This window comes from Protobothrops mucrosquamatus, unplaced genomic scaffold (genome assembly GCF_001527695.2).
Source record: "Protobothrops mucrosquamatus isolate PMUCROS unplaced genomic scaffold, P.Mucros_1.0 scaffold14, whole genome shotgun sequence".
NCBI classification, from domain to species: domain Eukaryota; kingdom Metazoa; phylum Chordata; class Lepidosauria; order Squamata; family Viperidae; genus Protobothrops; species Protobothrops mucrosquamatus.
This window is the reverse complement of record NW_015386401.1, coordinates 100797-115912: the sequence shown is the minus strand read 5'-3', so window position 1 is coordinate 115912 and position 15116 is coordinate 100797. Positions and strand designations below refer to the sequence as shown.

Below are 15116 nucleotides of genomic sequence, written 5' to 3'. Positions count from 1 at the left end.
GGTTTTTTAAAATCAAATATTTGGTACTGAATAGAAATTTGAACGTATCTTTCCTATCCATTCGTTGATTGGGGAGAGCAAACCAGTCCCACAAGTGCCCTTTCCTTAGAGTTGACAATCTCTCCCAAGCGAGACTTGGCACAATGCAGTTAGTAGCCCATTTTACCAGTAATAAATAACTTTTTCCCCCTACAGTTTAACATAAGCTAATGTTAATTGAAAGCTACTCCTATTAATACAGAATTAAGTCAAAGTGTTCTTGGTTTAGTTTATAACCTATCTAGTACATTAAATTGAAGTTACTTCTCATTGCTTATTTCTGCAGAAGAGTTAAGCATTCTCCAATTTACAGAGCTTTAGCTTTTTTAAAAAATCCATGTCCAAGTCACTCCTCCCCACATTTTAAAATTGCAGAAAGCTATCCCTCCTGTTTGTGGGAACCCACAATAAGACTACTGCTCAGCAAAGGCTTTGGGGCGTGGGCTTTGAAAGAGTGTAGAAGATTACCACTGCCCCCCCCATACAGGTTTAACCACATGGCAGCATGTGAAATCAGCTATCTGCTCCTTTTAAGCAAAGCTTGCTCAACCTAAATGGAGTTGCACAATGATAGTTTGTCCCTGTGAGTTAAGTGCCCAACAGATGGGTGCTATTTCTGCAGCTTCTGATTAAAGGTTATGGGAAATAGACAAGCTAGTTGGAGAGGGGAAAAAGCCATTTGTCAGCAAATCAAAGGGTAAACTGCCTTTCATGGGGTCAGGCTTTGTGATGCTGTAGCTTGCATAGTGTTTTAAGTATTTCCATGAGGCTGTTGGTCTCATTGGTGTCAAGAATTCTATAACTAGGTTTGGAATTGCAGGTCAATCGTGTAAATTTAACTGATAAGAGAGCAAGGTGTTCAGAGGCCTTCAACCTTGTGTGTAATGGGATGCTTTATCCACTCCTACTTGGTCTTGAAGTTAAGCAGTTCTCAAGCCAAGATTTAAGCACCCTTGAAGGTTGACTTAGATGTGCAGTTTCCCAATGTTAAGATTCAATAACAACCTGAAAAATTGCTGGTACCTTAGTAGTTGCAGAAAGTCAATCCCTGGATGGTCCTTTTATTTTCTTCTAAATAATGAAATTCCCTGCATGTTAGTTGAAAAATCTCCCCATTCTCAATTCTGCAGAATTCTTTTTTTTTTAATAAACCATCAGATTTCCTGTAGGACAGATGTTGGGAGGATTACTGGGGCTGGTGTTAAAATACCTAGAAGGGATTTGGGGCTTAAAGCCAAATCTACTGTAAACGTGCATTGCCCTATATTTTTAGGCTGCCGATTGTTTAGCCCACCTAAGTCCTACAAAAAACATTTGCTATTTTTTTTTCTGCAAGTTTCTTAATTCCTTGAAAAAGAAGCTTTTTTTTGTTCACAGTTCATCCATGGAAGGTTTTCCCATTTAGTACATGTTTCCAGAGATGACAAGGGGATCCAAGAGGATGAAGCCCTTAAATTGGGTTTAGTAGCTTCTCCCATTCCAACGTGGTTCTTGGATGCTGATCTGTATGATTCCTGCAGTCAAGGATGTGGGTTCCTCCAACAGATCGTAGTGCCCCTGAGTATTTCAGTCAAGAGGCACATTTGAGTATGTGAACACATTTTCACTAAATAACTGCAGGTGTGTACATGGTCACAAAAACACATTTACGAGGAGACCAATGAGTTTGTTCTCTACCACTTTGGTTTTTCTCCCTTTTTCCAGATAGGTGGGCTGGACCTGTGTCCAAATTCATCCTATTGTACCAATTCTAATTTTCCACTAGTGCTTTGGAGCCCAGATCTTTAAGCCTTCAACTCCCATGGCAGATTGGAGAATTCTGGGAATTGAAGTCCATGCCTCTTAAAAGTTGCCGAGTTTTGAGATTCACTGCTGTGGATTAATGTTATTGCTTTTAAGCTGAAGGAATCAAACATGGAGCAGAAGGGGGGGTGGTCCAAGGACTTTTTGCAATCCATGGTGACTTTATTGGGCAAAATCCAGTTTTCCAAACTGAGTTAAGACACCCAGTTTGTACATAACTGCATGTGAGTAGCAGAAGTGGATTACTCCACTGGATCTCCACCTCTGTCCTGCAGGAACATCTAAGAAAGAATTCACTCTTCACCAGATTTACATGTAAACTCATGTTCTCCCTTTTTTCTTAGACCAAAGGCTAGATGCAGATAATCCTCGAGTTATGACTGTAATGGAGTCTGTCCATCGTAATAAATTGGGCGATCCATGTGATTGACCCAATTTTCTAAATATTTTTTGCAGCAGTTGTTAAGCAAATCACTGGTGGTTAAGCAAAGCGATGATTTCACTGGGTATTTTTGGCAAAAACTAGTCATAAAATACAGGATGCTACAAACAGCCGTAAATGGGTCCAAGTTGCTGAGCAGTCTTGTGTGACCATGGGAGGGGGCCGCTGTCAAACTTTCAATTCTGGGTCAAGTCTTGTGATGGTGTGTTGCCACTTTAAATAGTTGCTAAGTGGCTAGTTGTAAACCAAGGAATAATTGTAGTCAGAATACAGCTAGTCCTCGACTTCCAGTAGTATAAGTGACCATTCGAAGTTACGGCGGCACTGAAAAAAGGGACTTATATGACCATTTCTCACACGATGTTTGCAGCATCCCCACGGCCACGTGATCAAAATTCAAACACTTGGCAACTGACACATCTTTATGACCGTTGCAGCATCCCGTGTAACGATCCCTTTTGCGATCTGACAAGCAAAAGTCAATGACAAAAGTGTATTCACTTAACAGCCATGTTCCTAACTAAACAACTGCAGCCATTCCCTTAACAACTGTAGCAAGGAAGGTCATTAAATGGGGCAAAACTCCATCTGCAAGAGAAATGTTGAGCTCAGCTGTGGTTAAGTCGAGGACTACCCAGTGTCTTCCTGCCTTAAAAGAGTACAAAACACCGATTAAAGTAGATACTTGTACCCAGCAGAGGGCGCTGTCTAGCAAGAGATACCCTCTCCATTTCTGTTCAGAAAGACCAGATGCTTAAGAGCAGGGCTTTTCACCCATTGTACCCCTTTTAGGATATGGCAATATCCGAGTACCACCAGTCGCCTAATAAGGTATCAAAAACTTGATGACCCCAAAAAGGAAAAAAGTAATGAAATAAGTCCTTGACTTACAACAGTTCGCTTAGTGACTTTTCGAAGTTACAATGGCACTGAAAAAAGTGCTGAGCAAGACACCTGCTTGCCCACCCAGCGGCGTTCTTCCTCCTGTCCGAGGTTTTCATTGTGAGCATTTCTGTTGAGGATTGGCAGCAGGGGTGGGGTGGGGGGGTGTTTGGTTTTTATTCCCCCCATCTGCTGGGTGGTTACAGCAGGTTTTGGTCACTTCACATGACCCTGGGACACTGTGACCGTCATAAATATGAATCAGTTGCCAAGCATCTGAATGTAAATCACAAGACCCTGGAGAGGCTGCAACATTCCAGCTGATCGGCGCTTCTTCTGGGCTCAGCAGAAGCGCCAGGATCAGCGCCGAGCTCCAGCTGGAGCCTGGCACTGATCCTGGCACTTCCACTGAGCCCTGACAGCCCTGCAGCTCCAGCCATCTCTCGCTCAGGCTTGTGCGGTGCTGCCACCGGTTCAGCTCATTCCCCTCCCCCGCTACCACTTTTCTAGGATGGTTGTGTACCACCTGCCAGGTGCCAATGTACCACAGGTGGTACCCATATCACTGCTTGAAAAGCCTTGCTTAAGAGAATCCGAATTAATGAGAGACTAATTCACCCCTTTGTGCTGAGTGCGAGAGATGAGCTGGAAATTATTCCCGCACCAGGCGAAACGGAGGAGTGGCTTGTGCCTCACTGGCAGAGGCTTTACTGTTTGCAGCTGGCCAGGTTCAGCTTCAGCAGATTGTTTTCCAGCTTTTTGTTAAGGCGGCAACATGGCCTAAAACCGTAGCCACCATTTTCAAGAGAGAGATTTAAACAGCAATCAGAGCTGAACTCCTGGTTGTTGGCATTCACACCTCTTTGTCTCCCAGCTCTGGTGCCTTCCTCCCTGCATTTAGGAAGTCTTAAGTAAGCTCATTTTCTTTTCCTAGCTAGAGGCAAGGTTTCCCAGCCTTGGCAACTTTTTAAGATGTGTGGACTTCCAACTCGCAGAATGCTGGCTGGGGAATTCTGGGAGTTGAAAAGTCCACACACCTTCAGGCAGCCAAGGTTGATGGGGAAGGCTGCCGTAGGAGCTATTCTAAGCACGGAATTTCCCTTTCAGCAACGTGTGTGTTTTGCTGAATCTGTTCCACGACTTTCCTTTGGGACCGCTGCATCTTCTATTTTCGCCCATTGAAAAAAACAAGCGTATTTTCCATTCTGCCTCCCTCCCCGGTATTCAAAGGGTGCCGCAGAGGCAGCGAATGGAAATTCTGACAATCGACAGAGGGCTTCTGAGCCCTTGCAGATTCCTCTCCCAGATGCCTGTTCTTTATTTATTCAGGGCCAATGGGATTATTCCGGTCCCTGCTGCAAGTGTCAAACCCAGAGACTGTCAGTTGAAAAGCGATCGGATTAATCAGCATTGATTAAATCGTGTCCACCTTCTCCTCCTCCTCCACAGTCGTTCATTAAGGAGCACCACAAAAACAGCAGAAATTTGGTTGCTATTTATTAATAGTCTTCGACTTACGCTGACAATTGAGTGCAAAATTTGTTGCTAAGCAAAAACATTTCAGTGAGTTTTGCCCCGTTTTACAACCATTCTCGCCGCAGTTCTTAAGTGAATCGCTGCCGTTTTTAAGCTAGCAACATGGTTGTTAAGCGAATCTGGCTTCCCCCATTGACTTTGCTTGTAAGAATATTGCAAAAGGGGATCACATGACCCCAGGACATGGCAACCGTCATAAATGTGAATCGGTTGCCAAGCATCTGAATTTTGATCACATGACTATGGGGATGCTGCAATGGTTGTAAGTGTGAAAAACGGTCCTAAGTCACTTTTTCCGGTGCCGTTGCAACTTGGAAGGGTCACTAAATGAACCTGTAAGTTGAGCACTACCTTTTGGTTGTTTATTACATTTACCTGCCACCTATCTTGTTTCCTTCCCGATTATTAAATTTATTTGCCATCCATCTCATTTCAAAGTGATTCTGGGCGGCTTACAGCATAAACTGCCTGAATAAATGCTTTCATAGATTTTCTCCACAAGCTGCACATTAAAAAAGATATTAATAGGGAGGGGTGTTGTCTGCTCACAGTGGCAAGATGCAAATCAACGTCAAAGAGAAATAAGACGAATCTTGGCATGTTCGGGCATTTCTCGAGGAATGCAGAAGATCAAAATATTTTTTAACTTTTGCAAAGAGCAGAATGGAATCAAAACTCAAGACTGGATCTCCTGACTCCATGCAGATTAAGGAAAGAAAAATAAAAGGAGGAGGAGGTGGTATGGATCGGTAAATTTAAGCTTCAGCAGATTCTGCAACAAGCAGGGGGTTGGACTAGGTGATCTCTGAGGTGCCGTCCACCTCTGTCTCTGAATCAGGACAAAATGTTTGGGTCTGGCAGCTTTCCATCTGCTTTTTAGTCAACAATAATGTAAAGCAAGAATGATACTGGCCTACCTTCCAAGGCTGCTTGTTAACTGACATTCAAGGGAGGATTCTAATTGAGCCACAATAGCTTTTATTTTTTATTTGTATCCTGTTTTTATTATTTTTACAAATAACTCAAGGTGGCAAACATATCCAACACATCTTCCTCCTATTTTTCCCCACAACGACAACCCTGTGAGGTGGGCTAGGCTGAGAGAGAGATTGACTGGCTCTTAGCTCAATAGCTTGATATAGCCTTCATTTTCTAAGGTACTGATCAATAACAAATGCTAGGGACTAGTAACTTGATTGATCCCTCAATCTTATGCCTGTATGTTATTTTCCAGAAGATTACAGATCAACTGTGCTGATAGTTGTTGCCCCATTTAACCTTGTTTGAAAGATCACCGGATGAAGCCTTTGTATGCTCTCTCTGTCTCTGAGAACATCTGTTTTAACGGAATAATTCATTTGATATCCACAGTTGTCTGTGTCTAAAGCCTCACTAGCAGCTGGCACCCAGCCAATTTTGATTGATCTTGCAGCAAAAATGAATTGAAGTTAGCATTAGGATAGGAGGCCACCAGGAAATGCATGCACGTATGTAAGGCTTAGAAGTTAAAAAGAACATAATTTGGGAAGAAATCAGAGGCAACCATTTTCATGTTTTCTCTCTGGGGGAGTCTGCACCTGCAATAACAAAAGTATTCATTTGTGTATCAACCGTGCTAAGAACTTGCCACAACTGCAAATGAATGACAGCTGTATAAAACCCTTGTTTAGCTGATCTCCTCAGAGGGCGATCCAATCAGGAAATAAAGAGGAATTTCCTGACAGCAAGAATTATTAAGCCAGGGGTCTTCAAACTTGGCCCTTTTATGACTTGTGGACTTCAACTCCCAGAATTCCTCAGCCAGGCACGCTGGCTGAGGAATTCTGGGAGTTGAAGTCCACAAGTCATAAAAGGGCCAAGTTTGAAGACTCCTGTATTAAGCAGTGGAACAGCTGGAGTTGTGGAGGTTTCAAGAAAAGATTAGGCAACCATTTGTCCAAGATTTGAGAACTCCTGCCTTAGGCAGGGGGTTAGACTAGAAGACCTCCAAGGTCCCTTCTGATTCTATGGGTCTAAACCAGCGGTCTTCAAACTTGGCTCTTTTATGACTTCTGGGTGTTGAAGTCCACAAGTCATAAAAGGGCCAAGTTTGAAGACCCCTGATCTAAACTTTCTAACCAAAGGGTAATCTATGTTTACCCATCGTAACTGTCAGTTTAGGATCAAACTTGCTGGTGGTACTGCAAAACAGCCACCGGTCAGTAGATGGCGCCCAAGAGAAGACTGAAACTCTCCCCTGCCATCTGGTGGCAGAGCCCATTTTTGCAAATTGAGGATCATTAAAAACAACAGCCACCGTTAATACTACATTTTGTCGCAACTTCAGCACCCTTGATTCTTTCTACAACAGTGTTTCTCAACCTTGACAATTTTAAGGCATGTGGACTTCAACTCCCAGAATNTAGATGGCGCCCAAGAGAAGACTGAAACTCTCCCCTGCCATCTGGTGGCAGAGCCCATTTTTGCAAATTGAGGATCATTAAAAACAACAGCCACCGTTAATACTACATTTTGTCGCAACTTCAGCACCCTTGATTCTTTCTACAACAGTGTTTCTCAACCTTGACAATTTTAAGGCATGTGGACTTCAACTCCCAGAATCCCTCAGCCAGGCACGCTTGATCTTCGGCAGCTCGCCTTTTGAATCCAATCGTATTTGACCGCAAGAAAAGTCGATCTGGCTAACGCTGTGCCGGGATCCAGCTCGCCCCGTTTGCCTAGGAAGCGGTAACACGGATCGGAGCCCCCTGGGAGTCAGCAGCCCTTCCTGGAAATCGGAGATTTTTAACACAATCACAACACTGGCTATTTTCAAAAAAAAATAAAAATAAAAAAAAAAATTCGCTTTACATAACCCCCTTACACCGCCCTCTCCTCATTTACATTCCGTCCGGGCCTGGTCCAATCAGAAACGGCTCACCGTCTCTGAATGGCACACCCGCCCCCGCGCGCCGCTCCCTCTCGCTCCCCTCCCCGCGCCTCTAGCTGTTGTATGAAATTGTGGTCACGTGGCTCCCCCTCCGCGTTCTGAAGTGGGTGGGTCCCCGTTCATTCATAAATCCTCGGCCCCTCTTAAATCAAAATTAAGGTGTTAAAGAGAGACGGAAAGGGGGACTTCCTTTCCCCAAGACATAAAAAAAAAAAAAATTGCAACCGCCGCCGCTTCGCTTCGCTTTTTTTTTGTTTTTTTTGTTGATCAGACAGGGATCCCTGAATTCGAATTAGGTGAGTCATTATTATTTTTTTTCCCCCCTTCCCTTCCTTATATCTTGTCTTTTATTTTTTATTTTTTTTTTAAGGGGTGGTAGTGGTGGTGTCCAACCCCGATTCTTGCAAATAACGATCCTTCTCTCTTGGCTGCTTTTCTCGGTCGGTCTCCTTTTGGCGAGGGGGGGGGGGCGGCGGACGGAAGGGCTGTCATTTGTCTTCCTTTTTAAAAAATAATAATAGTAATAATAGGGAGAGAGAAAAAAAAGGGATTTCTTGCACATAAGAAATCCACCCTAATGGATCGGGGGGGTNCTTTGCTTGTTTGTTTCATGGGGGGGGGGAGAGAGACAGATCTGGAGCTTGTAGGAAACGGTGTGGCTGGAATTGGGCGGGGTCCCCCCCCGGTCCCCCCCCCGGTCCCCCCCCGGTATATCTGTGTATAACCCACACCCCCCCGGTATATCTGTGTATAATTTGGCAGGGGGGGGGAAGGAGAGTTCCTTCTCTGTTGCTCGCTCCGCTTCTTTTCTTCTGTCTCCTTCTGCCGGGGGTGGGGTGGGGTGGGGTGGGGTGGGGGGAAGCGTACGACCCCCCTCTCATTTTTAATCTATCCGTTTTCTACCTTGCGATCTCCTTCGACCCCCCTTCTCTCCCCCCCCCGGGGTCCAATTAGGTTAGGAGGGAGAGTCCGTAGGCTAAATTGCATCTGGGGGTCCCTCTTCCGAGGAGGGAGGGGGGAGAACGCGCTGAAACGGATGAATAATCTACATTGGGCACAGGTTAACCTGTTTCGGGCAATGCCAGCTGGCGGGGTGGGGGTGGGTGGGTGGCAAGGGAGATTGAGACGCGGGTCCGTGCCGTTGGATGATTATTCCCTTTCCCACAGTAACGTTAACACCGGTCCGGGGAAAGCATTAGCGCGGCTGCGGACTTGGGATCGAACTGGGCTTGGTTTTATATAGTCCTTTATTATTATTATTATTATTATTATTATTATTATTATTATTATTATTATTATTATTATTATTATTTACCTTTGGCTGGGTTGGAGGAAGCGAATGGACGCTTCCGTGTATGCAATGAAGTGATTCACCGATCCGGGCTCCGGTGTCGACCCAGCCACGATCGGATTTCTGTATATTCCGTCTCTCCTCCCGGGCAGGGATGGGGTTGGGTGTGTGTGTGTGTGTGTGTGGGACTTCTGGGGTCGAAATTGCAGCTGCTGTGGGCGGCAGCTGTCCTGGGGTTGGGCTCTTAGGCGTGTTTACTCGAGAGGAAGCCTGCTACGATGGAACCGGGTAGCACCGAGCGACGGTGGGGAGAGAGAAAAGGGAACCCCGGTTTAAAGGGGGTGGTGGTGATCTTGGGGTTTGCTCGCCTCCAAGCCCGCAAGATCGGCAACTCGGTCAAACCCCAGCTGGGGAGATTTCTCTCCCTCTTCCCCCCCCCCCAAAAAAAATTCCCCCATTCCTCCTGAGATCTTGTAATTGCGGTAGTCGAGCATTTAATAGCTGCAAAAATAGCCTGCTAGCAATTCTCTTTTTGTTGCTGGTAAAAATCACACACACAGAGACAACACACACACACACACACACACATTTTGACTGCTCTTTTTGTGCATCCACGGTGAAAGTGAGCAGGAATGGAGGCTCCCTGAAAAAAAACACAAACCCACACATTTGGAATCCCCTTTTTTTGCAGCCCCCAAAGAGTCTTTAAAAACTCGTCCATCCTTCCCTCTTCGTCCTTTACGTTCCTTTATTTTTCATGTGAAGTCTCTCTCTTTTTTATTCTGCCTGGTGGTCTTCCTGGGCTGCCTAGATGCCCCCCCCCCAAAAAAAAAGTTAGAAATTTTAATAATTTTAATCAGGCATGATTAGGCATGCTTTAGCCAATTCTCTCCCAAGGGAGACATGGCTCTTGAGCTTCTGTGGGCAAGGGCAGTCTACCTCCCCAGCACCAGAGTCCTGGGTAATGAGCAATAGGGGGACGTAGAAACTATATTCATGTAGACTTTCTAAAGCTGTGTAGCTCTGATGGAATAAGATGTGACGAGGCTTGTATGCCATATAATGGGCTTTCTCCATAGGCTGCAAGTTGAGTCATTTACAAAACCTTATTATTATTTTTTAAAGGGGGGCGTTCTGTTTAGAAACAGCCTCCCTGCTTCTCCTGAGCAGATTCTGCCTTAAAGGACCCTCTTCTCCCCCGAGTCTTGCCTGCAGGAGAACTCACTGTCCCTTTGACTACTTGGGTTCACACAACCTCTGGGAAAACCCCCTTTACCATCTTATACCCCAAGGATAAATGCTTTATAGCTGTCGCAGGCTGGCCTGCTTCAGGGAGTGTGCTGAATCCAAGCCCCCTGCCTCCTTGGAGCCTCACCAAGGTGGTTGTGTGAATGGAGCTGCAGAGGCACTTGGCTGTTCTTCCCTGCCACCATCCGCTGCCATTTTTTTTTACCTTCCCTGGAGACGCAGAATCGCTGGTGGGAACAGAGGTGTTAGAATCCCGTTTCTCCCAAGCAGGTGAAAATCAGAATCTCCTGCTTCTCAATTGCACATCACCAAGGAAATGACATGCTTCTATGCCTCTCTTCACCTTCCCTCTGTGGACAAGGCTGGGGGGTGGTGAGGAAAGGATGCGTCTCCCTGCCATTCTGGGCCTTGGGGGAAAAAAATCCCTTTCAAAATGCTCCAATTCCCCATGGCAGAAAGTCCCATTTATTTGGAATTGGCGGAAGGGGGGGTGCAAAGCAGATAAACGTAATAAATAAAATACAGCTACCCCTGTGCTGTTGCCTTGCATAGAATCCCTCAGAGGAGGGACCTCTTGAGATCATCCAGTCTAGCCCCATGCTCAGCCAAAGGAAAAGCATCCCCCCCCCCGCCATCAAGTCTTCTGAATTTTGAACCGTGCGTGAGTATTTTGCAGGCTACTTTGGTTTTTCCCCAGAGAGGCTGCAATCAGCAGGCAGAAAGATGGGCTTTAAATAATAAGTCTCCCGTTGCTATCTAAGCGCAGCCACGCTTTTCAGTTTGATGTGGATTTGTAGTTCTTATTTAATTTGTAGGGATGGCACTGTGGGCTGCTCACTCATAACACTCCGCACATGGATGTATCACTAGGGAAGGTAAAAAATCCCTCTTAAAAAAAAAAAAGAAATTTACAAATCTAAACCTACAGTCAAGCAATGGCGAGGGATTGCCACTTTTTTCCTTGCTAAGCTAGATTTCCAGGCTGCAGGAGCTGGACTGGTGGATGAATTTTACCCAAAGAAACTTTCCTTAGACAAAAATACAAAGGTGTTGTGTTCATTACGACTGTAAACCTTTGTAGCCTGGGCGGCTAAACAAATTAAAGGGCTGCCACTAGCTTTCTTACCCCCCCCCCAAAAAAAAGGAAGCTGGAAGCATTTTCTCTTAACAAACCCAGAGAAAACTGGCAGCAGAAGAGATTTTTAAAATGTATTTGCTGCAGTCAGCTGTTGCAAATGGACAGGATGAATACAGGTTTATTATAATCCCTCTGCAGCCTTTCGTGCTTAAGCCCTTTTTTTAGATGTTGATAACCATGCGAACACCTTCCTCAACTCCAGATGTGTTGGACTGCATTTCCCATAATGCCTAGCTGGCAGAGAAGCTGGGAGCAAGGCCCCACTTCTGGAAAGATGCTCCAACCATCTACAATAGAGAGAACACACTGGGAGCAGAGAAAAAGGAAGGGGAACTTGGAATCCACCACCTGTTTCAGGCAGTGCCTTGCAGTGTTTTTTTTTTTTTATTTCATTTTCTTCCTTCTCCCGAGGACGGGCCTTAGTCCATCCTTGTCACTGCAGCTTGGCTGAACCCAGCCTCGTCCGTCTCTACGGCATCTCTGCAGTGGCTCCTATCACCACCGCCCCGTCTTCTGTTGCTCATGCTGGTGGGTTCCTGTGAGTCACCCCCACGTGTGGGCTTTTGAGGCTGCCGAACTGGTGGCGTTGGGTTGCATTTTTAAAAGCGATGATGGTGATGAAGAAGAAGAAGAGAAGGATGAGTTCATTTCCACCCTGCAGGGCTGCTGGCTGAGTGGGTGGCAGGGGCTGAGCGAGCTAAGCGGGTTCTTGAGCCCGGTTGTATTTCTGAAGGCCGAAGGGAACGGCTTTCTGTGGCTCTTCATAGCTGGCTGGATGTCTTCGGCTCCTTGCTGTGGCAAAGCAGGGAGGCGGGAAGGCCGACTCAAAAAGTGCCAGGGAGAAAAAAAAAAGCCCCCTAGCCTTGAGAAAAAACGGATGGCTCTCCTCACCTCTAGCTGTTTTGGTCCCAGATCTTCCCTTCTCTTCTCCTCCTCCTCCTCCTCCTCATCTCCCAGCTCTCCATCTTGCTCTTAAAACCAACCAACCAGAACAAAAAAACATTTTCCTTCCTTCTCCATCACCAACAGCCCTTTTCTCTCCTTCCCCGACTGACGACGACGACGAATCTGGGTTCTGCCAGGAAGGATATCCAGCCACAGAAAAGGAAGAAGAGGAGAGACGAGAGGGGCGCTGGTCCATCTCCGCCACCGGAAGACGAGGGATGTGAAGATGTTGTGAGCTGAGCCAGCCATGGTGCCTCTCTTTCCCCCCAAACATGTGAGCTGCAAGAGAGACCGGAGCGAGAAGCAGGGATAAACGCTGCAGGGGGGGAGAGAGGGAAAGAAGAAAAAAAAAAAGGAGAAAAAGACTGCAGTGTGATCGTTCCTCCTCCTCCTCCTCCTTCTCCTCCTCCTCCTCCTCTTCAGCCCGTTTCGAAAGGTGTACATGCATCTGCTTTCCACTCTTCTTAATTTTCCCGAGTCTATTTTTTAAAAAACAAAACAAAAACCCAAGCAGTTTTGATTTGTATGCCCAGCTTGGAAGAGACCGTCTACTCTGGCCACAGACAATGAGCGATGCGTTTACTTCATGGGCAAATACGACAACTGAAGGTGTGACGGTGAGTGTGCAGAGGCCAGGCCTGGATGGGAATGGCTTCCTTTTTTGGTGGGGGGGAGGCATGCTCTCTCCTGCTCCCCCCCACATCCCCCTCCCCTATTGCTTCTTTTCTTTTGGGAACTTGGGAGATGAGCGATCCGTATTAGCAAGCTTGGCAGCATGTGGTTTTTCAACTCCTGTGTGCACGTGCTTGTCTGAATGCATGCTCATGCATGTTGGAGGCCTTATAGCAGACATGTGTTTGTCTCCTCAGCCTCCCCACTGTGACAGATGCAGGGAAATGCTTTCATTAAAACAAAATCGCAGCTCCTCTGAGCATGCACCGAGTGCTTTTTTCCCCCCCTCGCTGTGGCTCGTCTCTAGTTTGACTTTGTTCTTGGCCATCCTGGAGGAGGTTGATGGGAGCTGAAAACCTCTGGAAGGTGCTAGATCGCCTGGCCTTGTATAACATTTGGCGGATATAACAACTGGAGGATAATGGTATCTGTGATCCAGTATCTTTGGGCAGGCCAGATTGGAGACGTTTTCATTGCCTAAATACAAAAGACCCTGAGGGGGTTCAGCTCTGTGGACCCAGAGTTAGCTTAAGTACCAATAGATGAGAATATTTGTGGCTCAGGGTTGAACTGTGGGGTCCTTGGTGCTTTCTGAGCATGGAGCGATATCCTCCTAGCGCTGATGAGGTTACCTATTAGGGTCATGAAATGTCTGCAAGGAAATAACCAAGCTCAGAAAGCACCAAGGACCCCACAGTCCTTCCTCCTCCTCCTCCGCTCTGCAAATCCCATTCCATTCTAGCATTGATGATGTTACCTAGTTGGGTCATGAAACGTCTACAAGAAAACAGCCAGGCTCAGAGAGCACCAAGGACCCCAATAGTGGCCTTAAGTCATTCTGGATTCAGAAGATTTGGGGGCAAGAAAGCGGGATACAGGGCTTAGAGTCAGCTGTCTTGAGAGCCGGGCTGAAGAAGCTTGCTCAGCTGTTTAGGAGAGGACAAACACACACACACACACACACACACACACACTCACAAATGCCCAAATTGTACAGCAGAAGTTTGCTGGAGATGGACTCTTTCCTCTCCGTGGGGGAAACCTGAACAGTCAGAGAACTTGCTTTGCACAGTGAAAATCTGGGCCCCGCTTCTGACAATCTCCTGGTTTCCAAAAGGATCCTGGTGAGGGGCTGGATTCACCCTGCTCTGTCCAAAATTAAGGACGCGTCAGAATGTCTTGGGATCCTGAATGCTTAAGCCAACATGGCAGCTGACAAGCGGCCAGGCCAGAGAACCTAACCTGGTTATAAAGCAGCTGCCGACGGACTCAGCCATCAGCTGTTTCCCCTTTTTCCAACACAGAAAAACTCAATCTTATCTCTTGGCAACAGGCCGTGCTCAGCTCATCCAATGGGGAGGAACAGAATTTTGTCTCTTTGGTCTTGTGACACTTTGAAAGACTTCGCCGAGCGTTTACAGGTGGTCCTCCACTTACGACCACGACGGAGCCCCAAATTTATGTGAAGCGAGACGTGTGTGTGTGTGTGTGTGTTCAGTGAGTTTTGCCCCACTTTACGACTTTTCTCGCCACGGTTGTTAAACGAATCACTGCAGTTCTTAAATGGGTTGTTAAGCGAATCTGGTTCCCCCCCCCCCCCGTGGACTTTGCTTGTCCGAAGGTCGCAAAAGGGGATCACGTGACTCCGGAACACTGCAGTCATCATAAACGTGAGTCAGTTGGCAAGCATTGGAATTTTGATCACGTGGGGATCACGTGACTCCGGAACACTGCAATCGTCATAAACGTGAGTCAGTTGGCAAGCGTTGGAATTTTGATCACGTGACCGTGGGGAGGCTACAACGGTCATAAGTGTTGAAAAAGGGACACAGGTCACTTTTTCCAGTGCCATTGTAAAAGTTTGAACAGTCACTAAATGAACTTGTAAGTCAAGGACAGGGGTCTTCAAACATGGCCCTTTTATGACTTGTGGACTTCAACTCCCAGAATTCCTTAGCCAGCAATGCTGGCTGAGGAATTCTGGGAGTTGAAGTCCACAAGTCATAAAAGGGCCAAGTTTGAAGACCCCTGGTCAAGGACTACCTGTATTGCTTAAGTTTTTGCAGACTTAGGTCTTGATCTGGTAAAACCTGAAAAATGTGTGAGCATTTAAGATGCTATAGGCCAGTGGTTCTCAACCTTTTTAATGCTGCGACCCCCAACCGGTCGTAAGTCAAGGACTAAACCGGTT

At 46.3% G+C, this 15116-nt stretch overlaps 1 protein-coding gene across 1 annotated transcript in view; it reads left to right on the top strand.

Moving 5' to 3' along the window:
- The first annotated feature begins 12819 nt into the window (after positions 1-12819).
- The window catches only part of CBARP (CACN subunit beta associated regulatory protein), a 26043-nt gene continuing 23746 nt past the window's right edge, over positions 12820-15116 (top strand). Inside the window, exon 1 of the mRNA XM_029283096.1 lies at positions 12820-12870. Within this exon, the coding sequence (XP_029138929.1) occupies positions 12820-12870 (51 nt within the window). The remainder of the gene's footprint in view (positions 12871-15116) is intronic.